We start from the raw sequence: 18,029 nt of genomic DNA on the forward strand, positions 1-18,029 counted from the left end.
AAATCGTAGACAAAATGTGTGTTTTGCAGGGTGCTCTCCTTGGTTGCCTAGAATCCCTTCTGGAAGGTTATCTTAGCATAGCTTAGCTAACTAACTAACAAATTAGTGCCAGTTCCACTGCATTATGTCTTTGACCCACTGACATCAATCATCCTCTGCATTCTTCTTCTGTGATGCTTTTCGAGGCAGTGTGTTTTGGATCATTTTCTTGCTGTATGATGAAGAATCTCTCAATAAGTTTGGTTTCATCTTTATTTAATTCTTTCCCCACACTTTACCCTTTACATCACATTTCTAAATGTTAGTCTTTGGCTCACAGGCTTTGCTTTGTACTTCTTGGAAAATTCCAGCCTGGCAGAGAGAAGGTTCTATTTCCTGAACTGTGTATCAGATCCAGATGTAAATACCTGGAAATAAAAGCTGAATACAATGTTTTGTCTCATATTAATATTTTAATGTCAAATGCAAATGATTACAGCAGAAATTATGGGATTGACCTCACTGTTTCAATACTTTTGGAAGGTACTGTATAATAGCGTCCTTGAAAAAAATAATGAAGGGTGTTGTACAAACAGTACTGGTCCAAAGTTTTAGAACAACCCCATTTCTTAGTTTTACAGTAGCAGTGCTGTATAGCCCAGACAAGCTGCTTTTTTATCATCTTATCAATGACTTTATTACTGCACTTCACCTGTTCGTCTAATTCTCCTCTTCACTGCTGAAACAGAGATGGAGGATATTTCTCAATACAAACTCCAGAAGTTTGAATCATCGTACTTGGCCTGTAAGGACTGTGCCAGTACAGATTTGCAAGTGCACACAATTGGATCAGCTGTGTACTTGATGGTGTCAGGGGTGCAGAGGAGCAGAATACACCCCGGTATTTGTAGTATACTTGGCTAACTGCAAACTTCTAAATAGAACAGTACAGACAAGAACGCAGATTGAGAAACTGCCTTATTACAATGTTAAGCTGAGTTTATAGCGTTGCCATGTGTCAGCCAGACGTCTTCCAGAGTCTTTTGAAGGTGTAATAAACAGTATTCACTACTCTCTTGCTTCATCTGTACTTTCTTTAAAGAAAAGACTTAGTGTTACAGGGTTATGCTTTACTACAGACAAAGGCTTTAAAATTCTCCTTTTTTGCATCAAACTCTTTTTCACAATATTTTTACAATTTTTACAGTTTTTACAGTATTTATTTCCTTTTGTATCATTTCAGGTTATTTACAGGATCCGAAGAGCTTAATGTCAAAAGTAAACTAAAAAACTTGGAGGTCTTCTAAAACATTTGTCAAGGAGTGTATATTATATATTTCTCGATATAGAGAAGATATGGAGACATGGACTCGCTAGGTTAGCATTGCTATTCCAGGACTGTCAGTTTCATCTAAAATGTGAAGCAACTTCATTATTAGCAGCAAATGCAAGTCAAGCTGGAAAGCTGGAAGAGGAAAGCTTAGCCATTTCATTTTGCAACGGCAGCAGAAACCGAAGCTGCTGCTGCAGAACCCAACCGGCACGGCTTAAACGAAAGCAGCTTCACAATTGGTGTAAAGATCGCATGAGTGTAAGGTTTAAGGTCAGGGCCTTTTATTGGAGAAGTGATGAGATGGTGGCCTCAGAAACGAAGGAAACTCTTATCTCCATCCTACAGGCCCTGCTTCACGGCGGCCTGAACCCAAACACACACACACACACACTTCTACTAGCTTAGACACACTGATTTATTACACCTCTCTTAAAGCCTCAATCAGCATGGACTTGCAGCAGAAATTACTGACCAGTATCAGAGCAGTTCGTTTGTTAAAGAGACGTTTATAGCACCACAATTAAAAGGAGAAAGGAATCGACTCAAGATGATAAAGACTATTCTAAAGAGTGGTTCAGAAAAATGCTAATGCTGTTATTGCTTCATGAATTCTGCCAGGGTCCTCTTGTAGACCCCTTCTGCTTCAGCAGTTCCTCCAACACTGCAGATATTGGATTGCTGTAATCCAAACATCAGTGTCTACTTTAAACATGTCGGCTCATTGGAGGAGTGGTGTACCTTAAAGCATCAGTTCCTGCTGAAACAACATGTGATCATAAACCAGCTGCTTCACCCTTTAATGTTCGGCTCAAATTCTTCTTAGAGCACATTTTAAGTTGCTTTATCTTACTGACAAAGGTGTGGAACTGAACTCATCGGGATTGTAATATCTCTACCAAACAGCTAATAAATTAAATAGGAAACTCATCCGTGGGGGATTAATCAGTTTACTGCTTTAAAAGACAGATGAGGCAAATATTAACACAGTTAAGTAAGTGAGGTAGTTTTTGAATTTTGATTGCACTTATTGTATCTCCACATCTGTGTATTTTATTTATTGCACATCAGCTTTGATGCAATTTTTTATTCTGCTGCACCTAAAATAAAATACTGTCTGATGAAAGCTAAATTAAATAGTTAGTGTAAAGCTTTATTAAATTTTTATGATTTATTTATTCAATATAATTAATATAATTTAATATTATTATTTTATGGTGAAGTTGGTAAAGTCTCTCTATTTTTCCTTAAACTGACACATTATATTATTGATGAGCTCAGTTGATAGTTCAATCATTGGGGAACCAAAAAATGATTTTATTCATTAGGACATTTACAGTAATCTCCTGGATATAACAGTTCACAAATACAGTACATATTTATTAAGTGTGCAGGTTTTAATCAGGGCAGATGGTGTAGTGTAGGAGGGTTGATAATAAAAACCCATTAAAAACAGACAAATCAGTGATAAATATTATGTGTGGGTCTCTCACACTTTAAACATCAGTTCAGATTTTAAAGACCATGTAGTGTAAGCCAGGTATATAATAAAACCATAACCCTAACAGGTTATCACATTATTAGGAAAGGCCAGGAGATGCAAACTGCTGGCCACACCCCACACCTGAACCCTCATTCCACAGCCCAGAATATCTTTCTTGACAGACCAGTGGGATTCAGAGCGCATAAATGCAGCGTTTAGGTCTCAGACCTACGTATTGTCTGCTACAGGGAACAGAAATAAACTGGCAGGTTTCAGGGGGGTATAAGCCACTATATAATATATATGGAAATATTTTATTGGGATGTGGCGCCATCTAGCGGTTCCATCACAAAACTACAGAAAACAGTTTGTTAGGGTTGAGTGCTTTCAGGCCATGCTCTGCTCTAGCGAAACTCACCTCTTCTCTAACCAGTGTAGTTCTGTGTAGTCCAGGCCTACCTAAGCAGCACACCAACAACTACACTGCTCAAAAAACACATCACATCCTAGATCTTAGTGAATAAAACATTCCAGATCAAAATCTTTATTTATTACATAGTGAGAAAAAAATAACGAAAATGATGTAAATCAAAATTATTATCCCATAAAAGTCTAGATTTGGAATCAAACTCAAAATGAAGGTGGAAAATCAAATGACACACTGATCCAACTTCAGAGGCTCAGTAGTGTGTGTGGCCTCCACCTGCCTGTATGACCTCCCTACATGCTCCTGATGAGGCAGCGGGTGTTCTCCTGAGGAATCTCCTCACAGACCTGGATTAAAGCATCAAACAACTCCTGGACAGTCTGTGGTGCAGTGTGGCGTTGGTGGATGAAGCGGGACATGATGTCCCAGATGTGCTGGATTGGATTTAGGTCTGTCCATAGCGTCAGTGCCTTCATCATGCAGGAACTGCTGACACACTTCAGCCACATGAGGTCTAGCACTGTCCTGCATCAGAAGGAACCCAGGACCCACTGCACCAGTGTATGATCTCATCTCTGTACCTAATGGTAGTCAGGGCACCTCTGGCTAGAACATGGAGGTCTGTACGGCCCTCCAAAGCAATGTCTCCCCACACTATTACTGACCCACTACCAAACCGATCATGCTGGAGGATGTTACAGCATTAGTTGCTTATTGCGAATCTGCCAATCTTGGTGTTCTCAGGCAAATGCCAATTGCCCAGCATGGTGCTGGGCTGTGAGCACAAGCCCCACTTGTGGACGTTGGGCATTCATACCATCCTTATGGAGTCAGTTTCTGACAGGTTGAGCAGAAACATGGATATTTGTGGCCTCTGCTGTTCACCTTGAAAGGAGGAGGAGGTAGCAGTCCTGCTGCTGGGTTGTTGCCCTCCTACTATGCTACACCTCTATGATGAGAAAACTGACCAAATGCAAGGGACAAAAAATCAGCCAGAAAGGATGAGAACAGAGAAAAGGTCTGTGGCAGAACCATTCCTTTATAGGGGTTGTCCTGTTAATTGTTTCACATGTCTATCCCTTTAAATTGATTCACAATCAGTGTTGCTTAGTAACTGAACAGGTTCAATTCACAGAAGTGTGGTTGACTTTGCGAGTTACATTGTGTTGTTTAAGTGTTCCCATTATTTTATAAGCAGTGCATGTTCAAACGATTCCCAAAATTACCTTTTACCATGTTACTTTTGCACAGTAATGTTCTTTATTCTACTGTAGATATTTTTCTATTGTGTAGTTCTCTTTACTCCCAATGCTCTTAAAGTTCAAACCTTCATTTGCATTTCTAATTCTAGAACATGCAAACTTAATCTCTAATAACTAATGTACATACTTCATTTACATACATATGTCAATAACTCTGTATATTGCACTTCTGGTTAGATATTAACTGCATTTCATTAGTTCTGTACCTGTACGCTGCACAGTCAATATAATTTAATCAATCTAATTGTATTGAGATGCTCACAAAGGCGTTTGTACCGGTCTCAAGTGTCCAGCTACACTGCGAAGCATCAATGTGAAGACACTCGGACTTTCACTTAACAAAAAGTATGAAACTTTGCTCAGTTGCGCATGCTTCAAACTTTGACCTTTCAATTTTATAAATCGCTTTAGTAATTCTATTTACTGAATGTTTTTCTCTACTACATTTACAGCCAATTGCTACAGTTCCTTTTGTGTGCTTGGCTACACAGTAAATACAGGTAAACCTCAAGTGTAATTGTGCCAGTGCACCAGGTTCTGTAAAATCTAAAAACCACTTGAAAGCCTTTGTTACCGGTAAGCTTAGGTAAGTGAAGTAAGTTCAACAAAATAAAAATGAGACAAGTGTTGCCTTTTGTCCATTTTATTATAACTGAAAGGGGGCAGATGAAAGGCTTATTTCTTGGTCTCGTCCTCCTTTGACAGAGTTTTGCTGATTTCTTCCTTCTTGGCCTGCAGACGCTCTTCGCGACGCTTGCGGGCCTCGCGGGTCTTGCTACGGCGAGCTTCAGCCTGGTCACTGCAGAAAGAGGAAATCGATTTAATGGTGTATAGTAATCAAGTAGTACTAAAACAAGTTAACATGGTTTAACTGTTTTTGCATATCTATTAATACAGTAACAGAAGTGGTCCAAAGGTAAAACACTGAAGCAAAAAAATGAGAAGGGCAAATATCTTTGGGGATGGGCTGAGAACAGTAGATTAAAGACATCCCTGGGGTTTTTAAATAAACCAGGTGTATTTTATAGTATAAATTGAAAGTATTTAAGTTCGCTGAAATGCCATTTACTCAAGTGCGATGTCATTGTAAAGTTACTTTTTAGACATCAACTACAAACTTACAAATTTTTAATCCCTTCTACTCTCCCTTCTATTAGTTCTGGGCAATGCCTTTTTATATTGTGGTGCACACTGTACTTTTCAGAGCATACTGCCATCAGCACAAACACTGGCCAACACATTTAAACACACAGCTTAATAAGTACTGTTAAATTTGATTAATTGCAGCAAGAATGCAGAAAAAAAGCACAGAAAAGCTCTTCATAAAATAAATCTGCTGCTACTTATGCAATTTGTCTGTCAAATATGACTAATATCATGATCTTTCGTTATAGTTCACCTCAACACATGTTTACAGCATCCGTCACTGATTCATGACATTCAATCACAATTATTTACATGTTACATTTACAAGACAGTACATGTACATACATTATTTTTTATACAAATTCTTTTAACTGCTGAAACTAATTTGGACTGAACAGATTGACTTACGAAAGCAGCTTCTTGCGAGCCCTGTCTGCCTTCAGCTTGTGGATGTGCTCAATCAGGATGCGCTTGTTCTTGAACATGTTACCCTTGGCCCTGAGGTACAGGCTGTGGTACCTGAGAAGAAAATGCACCAGAGTACATCAGTAAAAGTGGACTAAATAAGTACCAGAATTAATATAACAAGGCATAATTTTAAAATAAACCAAATTTCTATTGATTGTTCTAATACTGATCTTAAAACTTAGTCAAAAATCATTCCTACATGTGCCTGTCGATCTTCTTGGCCTCCCTGTAGCGGCGGAGCAGGCGACGCAGAATACGCATTCTGCGCATCCAGCAAAGCTTTACAGGCATACGGGAGTTTGCTGTACCCTTCCTCTTACCTGCACAGGGACACAAAAAAAAAAAAAAAGCACAATTAGTCTCAAAAATTAGTCAAGAATTTTATTAAAACTATCCCAAAACATGACGCTAAATCAGTAACGTATTGCCTGCATTTCTGAGTGGTGTTTAAGGTACTTGTTTAACTATAAAAAGCCATAAGAACACTGTTGTGCAATAAAAGCCGTAGCTAAAACATTACTTCATTGTGTAACAAATACAGGAATCTTTAGAGTACGCACCAGTGCCCATGTGGCGACCCTTGCGGCGCGCCAACATGTTTTTGCGGCAGCGGGCACGGGAGTGCACCGTGACGGGCTTTTTGATGATCAGACCATCCTTCACCAGTTTGCGGATCTGCTGGCCTAGAACACAAAGTACACAGTTAAACTCCAATCCTTAAACACATTTTTAAACCAATAGTGCTCTTTCATAAGGTCCAGACTGCAACATGTGGAATAAGACAAAGGGCAGCAGCTTACGGGAGTTGGCATTGGCAATTTCATTGGTTTCATTGGGGTCCAGCCAGACCTTCTTTTTGCCACAGCGCAAGACGCTGGACGCCAAGCGCTTCTGAAGCCTGAGCATGCTGAGAAGAAAAAAAATAAAAATAAAATTAGAACATGTATGCCATAAATTAAAACTATTTAGTGAAAGTTCATGCTTATACCACTGGAATAAGCAAAAAAATTTACTTTAATTGTAGAAACAATACAGAAATTATTGTCTAAATGTATAATTATTTGGAAGAGATATGTAGCAAAAGGGCAGAAATGTGTAAATACCAAACAATTTCTTAAACAACCCCTGCCCCAACAAAATAATTAAATAATCCTATTTTTTTTTAACTCTTCACATATACAGCTGATCGTGCTTTTGCCAAAAGCCATTACTCAATCCTGTCCCACTTAGGATTAGAAAATAGACAAATATAATTGAGAAATTTCACAAATTCTTTATACAGAAACAAAGGAGAGGTTTGATGCAACAGAGATCCGTGTTAACACCAGACCAATTTCTAAATACTGATATCAACTTCAAAATTGAATCAGGTAAGTTCAGTGGACTGCTCATCCTTGTTACTGTGTTTAGACAAAATATTAAGGTTATCATTCCGATATAACGTGACAAATTCAAAACCACTAACACTTTTCTAGACATCAGGTAGAAACCGATCGAAAAAGCAAGTATACTTAAAATTTAGCTAATCTTACCTCGAGAAATAAAGCACTTCTACATTCCGAAGTTAAATATGGAAAAATGAACGAACACAGATTCACAGACTGTCCTGTGTTTGTGATGCTCTCAGGATGTTCACTATACTACTGAGGGACTTCAGTGCTGTAAGAAACTTCACGCAATTTACAGGGTCTGACATTCATCACCATGGGCTCTTTTGGGTTAAGGTGCAGTTTAATGTAAAAAAGTTAAATTAAAATGTACATCTGTGCAAAGTCCAATGTCTTCTACGTGACATGTTGGGAACTGTTAAGAGTTAACGTTACACGAGAGCTACATGTAAATTACACTGACCTGTTCCTAACTCTAAATAACGCTGAAAACAGAGCCGTTTAAATCCCTACTCAAACCATAGGTTTTCACACGTCAGATTAATTATGAAAAATAAGCAGTAAAATGTGACTAAAGCGACTTTAACAAAGTAAATGAAGTAAATAACGCGAGATCACATGGTGACACGCACAGATAGAGCTAGCTAACCTAGCTAACGCTAACATTAGCCATAGCGCTAAACACGAGTAGTAATGTGATAACCCACAGTGGAAATAAAGCCCTCCAGACAGGACTCACATCTATAATAATCCACATTAGAGAACTCGGGGTAACAGAATGTGATAAATAATCAGTTTAAACCGGTTTAATCTCATTTTATTCCTATAGTCCAAGCCGCTTCACAGCGCGGCGTGTCCGCCTGAGGCCTGCCGCCACTTCCCTCAGATTTAACCGCTTTATCACAGTTTCATTCTCACAACAGGGCCACCGAAGACGCGTTAAACACCACACAGCAAGATTAAGCTGCATTTCTGTAAGATTTGTGCGTTTTTATCGTGTTTTATTGATGTTTGTGTCCGCGTCGGGCTCCAGCTCTTACCTCATGGCTGCGGGTCTTAGAGAGAAAAGACCGAGACGGGAGGAGTCTACCAATATAAGGACATGCGCACTGGAGACACACAGCACAGCCGCATAGCATTGCATCAATACACACAAACAGGACAAATTAAGGGTGTAAATTAGCTTATAATGTACATTATCTATGTCCATATGAAGCGAGTCCATGAATATATATCGGATTAATGTTTAAAATATATAACTCTCGGTAAAATAAGACCCCCCTGCCGCCAGTGAGATGGTACGGTCCAAAAATGATGCGCACGGGAGCACTGTGTTATTTGTAGGCCTAACCAACAGAGGGCGCAGTATTACACAGATCATTAGGCTATTATTGCTTTTTTAATTATTTTGTCTAATTATTTTACAGTATTTTACACTTCTCACATGCAAACATAACAAAGCACAGTAAAAAGTAAGTAATATAAGTAATACACAGCGCTAGTCAAAAGTTGCATTATTTAAAAATGTTCTGCATTGTAGATTTATATTAAAGTCGTCCAAACTAAGAAGGAAAACTTGATTTTTTATCATGTTTTTTTTTTAAATGACTTATTCACTTACTTTATATTTGTGAATAAGTAATTTGCTTTATATGAACTTTCAGACACAAAGAAGGAAAGTTCATTATGCATTAAAAACAAAAATAAAATAGTTAATTTTGTATTAAAAATATTAATAATTGGAAGGTTCTGGGCACAGTGTAAATATACTGTTTAATGTAATGTAAATGTAAATGTACTGATTGAATTTTCTAATTATTATTCTGATTCTTTTTGGAACATACTGTGTAAAAAAACATAATATTGTAAATGAACATTTTTGTAATTTATTAATTTATTAAGTCTCAATGTCCTAGCAATAAAAAAAAAGCAATATAGACAAGCCAATTTATTCATGCCACCTCACTGTCCATTTGTTCAGCTCCACTGGCCACATAGAAGCAGCACATAGAAGCATTGAAGCTCAGAATCACAAAGTTGGTGTTGATCATTCTCTAGTCCTTCATCAGAGGGCGCATCATGCTGCTGTCTGGATATCTCTGGTTGGTGGATTATTTTTAGTCCAGCAGTGACTAAAAATAAGGTGTTTAAAAACTCCAGCAGCATTGCTGTATCTAATCCACTTATACCAGCATAACACACACTAACACCACATACACCTCCACCATGCTGATCAGTGTCACTGGAGTTCTGAGAATAACTGACCCACTACCCAAACATTAATATCTGCTCTGTCTCTCCTGTGAGGTCCTGAGTAGGGGAGAACAGGGTGAAAGGAGGATAATAATAAAGTATGCAGAACTACAGTCTGTTATCCACTACAAAGCACTCCTACACAATCAGTGCAGCAGATCAAATGGAGCGCAAAAACACAGAAGGAGGTGTTGTTAATTAAGTCACTTCATGAGTATGTGTGGCAAATATTTTGTTTGTTCTAGAAAAGGTCTAATTTGATATAATTCCATACAGAACTCTAGGAATTATCTATATAAATGCTCTGTATTATGTCCATTATAACCTAGATGATTGAAAATAAATGTTAGGCTAAAACTGATTAACTATAACATTAACACCACTTGCGTAGAGTATTGCGTAGATTTGCTTGTGTTTCCAATAAACAGGTCCATGGACCTCTGATGATGTCCTGTGGTATGTGGGACCATGACAGTAGCAGATCCTTTCAGTCCTGTAAATTGCATGGTGGGATTATAAAACTATGAGATTGTAGCAGCTGCAGTGGTTTTGGACATTATGTTATTTTATCTACTTGCAGTTTGTTTCGCTTCAATAATAACAAACACAGTCAGGTCAACATGGTTTAATATTTATTAGATAAAAATGGAAGAGTTTTACTTTAATGGCTAGTTCACACTATACGATTTTAGCCCATATTTTTTTGCAGATTGCTGACTAAAAAACCTCTGCTCAGAAGCACACTGGCAATCACTCGACACACACTCACTCGTGTACTGTGAACTGCTGAAAGGTGCTCGCCGAGCCCTTACCAAGTCATTGCTAACCAGTCACGTACACCCAGCAAACATCTAGCAGGTATAATATCTAGACCAGTCAACAACTGTAAGTCTGTGAGCAGCAGCTACCTACAGCCAATGGAATAATGTAGAGAGAGAACCATGTGTCCAACCAAAATATCTTCTGAATGATCAGTGCTGTTTATTAAGAGCGTGCCCACTTTCTGTTTCTCCTGTTATATCAGAAAATAACTTAAACACAACAGTGCTTGCGAGTGAGTCCTCCATGAATGGGGTGAACAGAGCTAAATGGCTAAAAACTTAAATTAAAAATAGTAATTATACACTTGTCCAGGGTATTCCTTTAATTTTAGAAAAGTAAAATGAACTATTTTACAAAAGCTAAGAAAACTTTTCTACAGTAAACATGTTTCAGTGAGTGAAGATGCTGGATTACTGCTACTGTGAGCTGATTGGTTGGTGGGCTGATCCTGCAGTTACAGCCTGAGCAGTAACAGTTTGATATTAATCTGTGTTGAGGAAATGCGAACATTTTCAGTACAAAATGATCAAACATATATAAACTCATTTTGCTCAACTGCTCCATATGAACCCATTCATTGGACTCACTTCTGGTGAATATTATCTTCTCTAGACATTCTCTGGCATGGCACCACTAGTTCTTGTGTGCGTTTAGTTCTGTTTTTGGAAAAGTGAGTCTGCAATTTCCCATTGTGAACAGCACAACCACCTGACTACTTATATATTCGTGTAGTGTGAACCAGACATAAGCGGCAGAATTTGCAGTCATGAAGTGTCCAATCATCACAACATACTGCAGTATTCCTATTATAATACTTCTAGAACAATTTCAAATTCACAACAAAGTCCTGTCATTTGGAGCAGTCTACACCTGCAGGTTCATTAAAAGCACCAAAATGTCAAAATACAATCACCAATCCTAAATGTTCTGACCAATATGAGTCTGTTGGTGCTTTCTGTAGTTACTGGAGTGGCTAAAGCGTTTTCCACAGAGGCCGCAGCCGTACGGCCGTTCCCCTGTGTGGTACCTCTGATGGATCTTCAGGTAGCCGGACTGACTGAAGCGTTTGCCACATATAGTGCACAGATACGGCTTTTCTCCCGTGTGAACCCTCTTGTGCTTCTTGAAGTCTCCGGCGTGGCTGAAGCTCCGTCCGCAGAAGGGGCAGCAGAAGCGCTTTTCGTGGACGTTTCTGAATGGGAAGCCATTTAGAAGTTCATTGTGTCTCTGGTTCCTTACATCTAGAGTGGCGTTAATATCGTTCATGTCCTCAGCCGTCAGCCTGTCAAAAGGTCCATTAAGGTCAAACTGGAGTCCAGAGCCGCTGGGTTGTTCGGCCTGTTCTACATTTGTGCGAAATGCTATAGCCTCGTAAAACAATTCTTGAGGTGCGTACCCCACGTAGTCGTCCGTTTCTGCTTCCGTTTTGATCTCATGAACTGACAAATGAAGCTGGTTGTCAGTAGAGACTTTATTAACGCTTGTGTTTGTACTGTACTGCCTTGCACGATTTTCTGTCTTTTTAGGTGATGTGGCATTATGGGAAATGAAGTCTGATGATTTACAGAGCTCAGGAACCAAGACTTGACGCTCTGTTTCTGCTTTGACATCAAGCCCAGATGTAGATGGTTGTACCTTTGGCTCCAAATCGTAGGAAAACACTAGTGGGCTTTGACGGGAAGGTTCAGGATAGGTAGGACTCGTGTCTGGTTCGCTGAGATCTGTCTGCTCAACATTTAGACAGTCAAGTGTCTTCTTCACCTCTCCATTCTTCTGAACGCTGATCGATGACGAGTCAGTTTCAGACCTTTTCAGAAAATCATGGCTTGGACTAACAGGATGGTCCCCTCCTGTGGAACACAATGAAACTGTGACTGGTTCTGAATGTCCTCAAGACAACCCACATCATGTATATTCCCACATGCTATTTATTTACTATTAATTTCTGTAAGCAAAGCTACAAAGAATAAATTAAAATTCCTTACCATCATTTCTGGTTGATTTGGCCTGGAGTTCATGTAACTTTTTCCTGAGTCTCTCGTTCTCTCTCTGTGTTCTGGCAGTTTTTTCCTGGTATTCCGAGACCGTCTCCCTCACGGCTTCCAACACTTCTTGTACGGCGACTGTGAGCAATTTGGCAACCCGGGCATTCAGGCGTTCCACTTTCGACATGGCTGCTGATGAAGACCAAGCCAAACAACATGCTTTCAAAATCCAGACCAGGGACTTTGTAAATGACATGCCATATTACATGTTATTATTAATTGTGTGTTTTACTATGGTCAGAAAAGTATTTTAGGTTTCACCTAGATGACCGGCTTATCAACCACCATGAACAGCTTGCTCTTAAACTTTAGACATGCTTTCCTGTTGTTCAGCTGTACATTTAATTACAGAGAGTTTAATTAGTTCTGTGTAACTGGATGATGTGCAGTTTAAAAAAAATAATTGAACTATGCCTAAAGAATACTTTATAGCCTTTTAAAAGAACCTGCGGTTGTTAATTAATTCTTACTGCCCGTCAAATTATTGTGATGAATATTGTGTAGCAAATGTCTTTAAATACTGTGATATATTTATATCACTTTAGATACGGGTACTTCATCCTTGAATATCATTAGATATGTTTTAGAAAGTTCTTATTTTTATTTTTGTATTTTTATTGAAAAGTTCTTTATTAATGTACGCAATTATTATTATTATTACTATTATTATTATTATTATTATTATTATTATTATTATTATTATTATTATTATTATTATTATATATTTTTACTACATATCTTTGCCATTTTTTAAATTTATGAATTTGGGAGTGAGGGAAGAGAGGGAGGAATGGGGAGATGATTGAAGCCATCTATCCATTGGTGCCTGATTTTGTACACAACGGGTGATGGCATTTATAATGTTTGTATTTACCAAAATATATGCCTGATATACATTTTGGCCATATCATCCAGTCCTGATGCTGACTTTTAAGCCATTTTAGTATTTATTTTTGTTTCAGTTTTAGGTCAAGATATGGCCAAGATTTATATCACACTATAAGCCTTCATTTCAGTGAATACAATATTACTCAAATAAGGATATGAACCATACAGCCACCACCCCTGGTGTACATGACAACAAACTAATAGTGCTAAGTGGCAAAAATATACCATCACCATGTTTAAAGACATTTTAAGATTGTGATCTGACACGCGGAAAAATGCATCACATCATTTAATTAAACAGATTTTTGTTACACTCTTTGTAATGAAATGTACAGCTTGGTATGTTTTCTTTAAGTACAGGTAATATCTTCAATATACATAAAAAACATATTGTTGATATAGTATAAAAATGTATCACAATACAATAAAATATCGCTACTTTGCCCAGCTCTATCCAGTTTGATGGTTTTACCTGTTTAATTAACAATACTAGTATGACCAAGCTGGATGACCAACATGACCACCTTGAACACACTGGTTCAACATTATGACCAGCCTGAGAACCAGTTTATCTAAATTGATAAATCAGTCTAATCAGCTGGTTTACCATCAAAGGCCAGCTTAAAGCATCTGAATCTAGCCTGCATCAGAAGCTAGTGCTGATCTGGGTTATTCTGCAGGGTGTTTAACTAGATCACACACTGATGATGAAGATCCTGATCAGATATAGACGAAGATCTTACTGAGAATCAGAGACTGATTACAGACTGCAGCAGGAGCTTCTGCAGGACCAGTACCCACAACTGTAGCTAACTGAATCAGCAGCATTGAGGATATCTCTGAGTTTATTATAGTTACAATGCAAATGTAGATGATTTAGGATAAATAATTCATCAGTAACCTCATAACCTACCTGTGCTGGAGGTCTCCTCTCACTGTGAAGTGTTAAACAGCAGAAACAGCGATTAGCTAACCTAGTTTAAACCCAACGAGCCCAGCTAGCTTTACTAGAATAAATTCATTATTTATCACCCATATAAAAACTGCTCACACACATTTCAGCAAGTCTCGCCTAAAGCAAGCATTAAAACACACAACTACCGCGTTATATCCCCACAATACTATATAATCCTGTGTATTAACAGGCTAAAGCAGGTAGCATGCTATCCTCTCAGGCTAACGTCAACAAAGCTCATAGACGGAGGGTTCTCAGGGTTGCCAGACGTGCGCCTCCAAATCCCCCTACTGGAATATATAGAAAACCCCCGATAGCAAAGAACATTGAATACTTTCTTATATTTTTGGGTTACATTACATCTTTAAATGCTGATAGTGGCAAAACAACTTTAAATAGCCTTTATTTAACAATAGGCATCATCAATCAGTGTTGAAATTCTGACATTAAATGATCATTCATTTAAAGATTTTGAATGTTTTGGGCACTGAATCAACGCTCACAATAATGTTTTAAGGTAAAGTGTGCTCCCCGCAAATAATAAATATACTAATAATGATAATAATAATCGTTATCATAATTGTTTTTATCATTATTATTTTGCATTGAGTGACTGATGCTAATGCATGCTCAAAGCAGCATTACTTCACTTTAAGTTTCTGTTTCATCCTTGTCAGAATCTCAGGAGATATGAACATGATTACAGGCTGCAGCTGAGCTGATCAGAGCCAGCACTTTCTGTAAACTTAATTATTTTTTTAATTTATGTAATTTCCAATGTTATTATCCCGCTGAAGGAATGTTTATTCTAAACTGGCAGAGAGTACGGCTACATTCACATTACCAAATCTGATTTTTTGCTCAATGTGGCTCAAATCTGATATTTTCATTTGCTTTTAAGCACGTGCTATGTGCTTTTCTCTCTCATAGTGCAGCTGTGCAGCTAGTGCGGAGGTGCGGAGCGGAGCTGAGATCCGCTCGGTTAGGGTCGGTTTCGCTTCATCGCTAGAGATTTTAGGTGTGGACCGGACCGGAGTGGAGCCGACCCGACCCAGGTCTAGCCTAGCCTAGCCTATCTGGCTACGTGCCTGTATGATTGCATCATCACGCACTGACTTAGCCCGGCTACGGAGTTCAGCGCTGCAGTGAACTGACACCGCTAAAAAACGCCTGTCTGTGAATAATACATATCGATATGCCACAAAAATGATATCACCGTTATTGAAACATATCTTATCGCGATAAATACTGATATTGAAATATTGTCCAGGCCTATGTGCAGCTATAGCTGAAAAAAACAGCAAAAGCAAACCACCTGGCCTTTTTCAACTCCTCGACCTGAGCATGTACTTCAGACCAGCTGTTAACTCTCCACTCCAGCAAAAGATTCTCCATATGAGTTGCTAACACATCCATTTCCCTTTATAAAGCGACCAGTCGTCTCTCTGGTACGAGGCTGAAGTTGGTTTGATATTCGAAGCTCCAGATTCGTTTGGCTCGATATTCGCAGCCTCGTATTCCCCGGCTGAAGTTGGTTTGATATTCGAAGCTGCTGCTTCACCGAAGCACCGTGAACTAAAGGGAGCGTTCACAAACACCCGCTGTTTATATTAAACACCTCACAGATCAACACTGAAGGAGATAGAATGAAGAAAAGCAGTACATCTGTTTATTAACAATGTAAATATACAATATCTTATTAAATGTAATTTTGTATATTATATATATATTGTATATTATATATATAATTACTGAATATATAATTATATATTACAATAAATAATTAAATATATATTTAATAAAATTATATTTGAAAAGCCATTGCGCTCAAAAAATAGGAGGCAGATGTTCAAGTGTGATTTTTGAAGAACTTTTTCATCTTGGGCCAGAACACATACACATCAGATGTAAGTAAAACTGGAGAAAATAAGTGATGAAAGGTCGTGTATATAAAATTACATTTAATAAGATATTGTATATTTACATTGTTAATAAACAGATGTACTGCTTTTCTTCATTCTATCTCCTTCAGTGTTGATCTGTGAGGTGTTTAATATAAACAGCGGGTGTTTGTGAACGCTCCCTTTAGTTCACGGTGCTTCAGTGAAGCGGTAGCTGCGAATATCAAACCAACTGCAGCCGGGGAATACGAGGCTGCGAATATCGAGCCAAACGAATCTGGAACTGCGAATATCAAACCAACTTCAGCCTCGTTTTGTTGGTGAAGAAGGAGACGTTTATACTCATATCAACTTGCGTGTGTGAGGCATTTCAGGGACAGATTTGTTACACACAGATACAGGTCACTTACATTTGTGAATGTGAACCGTCAAGATCGCCAAACCAATCTGAGCAAACCGCCAAATCCAATCTGAGCAAAAATCAATCAGCAATGTGGATTGCAATGTTAATGTAGCCTAAATGTTCACTGTCACGCTGCTGTTCCTCTGGTTAGTTCCCTCTAGACAGGTGCAATTGTTTTAAGCACAATTGTTTTAAGTAATTGTCTGGAAAGACACACTGGCAAACGCGATTAGATCATGTACCAATTAGTGATTTATGCAACTAATTGTAAAACGCACTTCAAAAATAAAATCTGCTCCAATTAATAGGCTAATTACTAAAGTAAACACACGTACCAGGACTGAACGTTACTTATGAAGCAAGTTTGCCAAATACCAAGCGATGGAAAGGCACTAACATAATGTTTAGCCAGCTAGCTATCTAACCATTTAAACAAACATCCCCACCACTTAGCTATGCCGTTCCAGACCACGTATATATATACGCCTTTTCAAACAGTAACTACAAAGTATTGTAAGACTGCAAACATGCACAGAATAAGAGAAATTATCAGCATTTTAGCTCTCTCCATTCAGAGAAGGCTTGCCCGAGGTTCACTCGTGTATGATTCCTCTCTCTGCTGAGAGCTCTTCTCCTGCACTTCGCTGCTCAGACATGGGCAAGACTCTCACGATGCCCAAAACTTGTAAGACGGTGGGTGCGGGCCGGGGCTCCTGAAATGGCATTTTTTTTCACTATAGGCTCCTCCTACCCACTTTACACTGAACAATCGAGATGACGCAACCGCAACTCGACTCTGGAAATTTGTCTGCAACAGTGAAATCGCTTGAAAATCGTTAGGTGTAAGGTCAGCATTTGTTGAATGATGCACAATCACACCATCTGCAGCAAGATGGTGATGTAGGTCTTTGGAACTTGTCTTTGGGTTGACTATGACTTCTCACCATCCTTCTCCTCTGCTTATCTGAGATTTTTCTTGTTCTGCCACTTCAGGCTCTAACTAGAACTGTGCCTGTGGTTCTTCCATTTCTTCACTATGTTCCTCACAGTAGAAACTGACAGCTGAAATCTCCGATATAGCTTTTTCTATTTTTCTCCTAAACCATGATGCTGAACAATATTTGTTTTTTAGCTCATTTGAGAGTTGTCTTTTGAATCTCCCATGTTGCCGCTCTTCAGAGAAGATGCAAAGAGGAGAAAAACTTGCAATTGGCTCCTCAACTCTTTCCTATAACTAGATTCACCTGTGTATGTAGATCAAGGGTCACTGAGCTTACCA

The 18,029-nt window shown here is 38.5% G+C and overlaps 2 protein-coding genes across 3 annotated transcripts; both read right to left on the reverse strand.

Annotated features, from left to right (window-relative positions):
- Positions 1–5,108: 5,108 nt before the first annotated feature.
- Positions 5,109–8,811, reverse strand: LOC103032189 (60S ribosomal protein L19). The gene is made up of 6 exons (XM_007235880.3): positions 8,524–8,811; positions 6,896–7,002; positions 6,656–6,778; positions 6,295–6,415; positions 6,036–6,146; positions 5,109–5,280 (listed from the first exon to the last, which is right to left on the reverse strand). Exons 1-6 carry the CDS (start codon positions 8,706–8,708, stop codon positions 5,157–5,159), a joined length of 771 nt encoding a protein of 256 aa, XP_007235942.2. The 5' UTR covers positions 8,709–8,811; the 3' UTR covers positions 5,109–5,156.
- A 1,535-nt stretch (positions 8,812–10,346) lies between these two features.
- On the reverse strand, positions 10,347–14,722 carry LOC103031867 (zinc finger protein 112). Of its 2 annotated transcripts, none has more exons than XM_022669397.2 (3): positions 14,405–14,722; positions 12,544–12,732; positions 10,347–12,408 (listed from the first exon to the last, which is right to left on the reverse strand). In XM_022669397.2, the coding sequence occupies exons 2-3, from the start codon at positions 12,728–12,730 to the stop codon at positions 11,477–11,479; spliced, it is 1,119 nt and encodes a 372-aa protein (XP_022525118.1). In that variant the 5' UTR covers positions 12,731–12,732; positions 14,405–14,722; the 3' UTR covers positions 10,347–11,476. The 2 variants fall into 2 exon arrangements, with proteins under 2 accessions (XP_022525118.1, XP_007235941.2); XM_007235879.4 differs by having other exon boundaries at positions 12,544–12,735; positions 14,405–14,721.
- Between the last annotated feature and the right edge of the window lie 3,307 nt (positions 14,723–18,029).

Source organism: Astyanax mexicanus, chromosome 15, assembly GCF_023375975.1.
Source record: "Astyanax mexicanus isolate ESR-SI-001 chromosome 15, AstMex3_surface, whole genome shotgun sequence".
NCBI classification, from domain to species: Eukaryota; Metazoa; Chordata; class Actinopteri; order Characiformes; family Acestrorhamphidae; genus Astyanax; species Astyanax mexicanus.

Bases quoted from the DNA above. Each gene is read 5' to 3' on its own strand.
- LOC103032189 (XM_007235880.3), bottom strand. From the start codon at position 8,708: ATGGACTCGCTTCATATGGACATAGATAATGTACATTATAAGCTAATT. The intron at 6,147-6,294 runs GTAGGAATGATT...TTTTCTTCTCAG, and splicing joins AAGAAGATCGACAGGCACAT to GTACCACAGCCTGTACCTCA. The intron at 5,281-6,035 runs GTAAGTCAATCT...CTCTTTCTGCAG, and splicing joins GCTCGCAAGAAGCTGCTTTC to TGACCAGGCTGAAGCTCGCC.
- LOC103031867 (XM_022669397.2), bottom strand. From the start codon at position 12,730: ATGTCGAAAGTGGAACGCCTGAATGCCCGGGTTGCCAAATTGCTCACA. The intron at 12,409-12,543 runs GTAAGGAATTTT...TGTGTTCCACAG, and splicing joins CAAATCAACCAGAAATGATG to GAGGGGACCATCCTGTTAGT.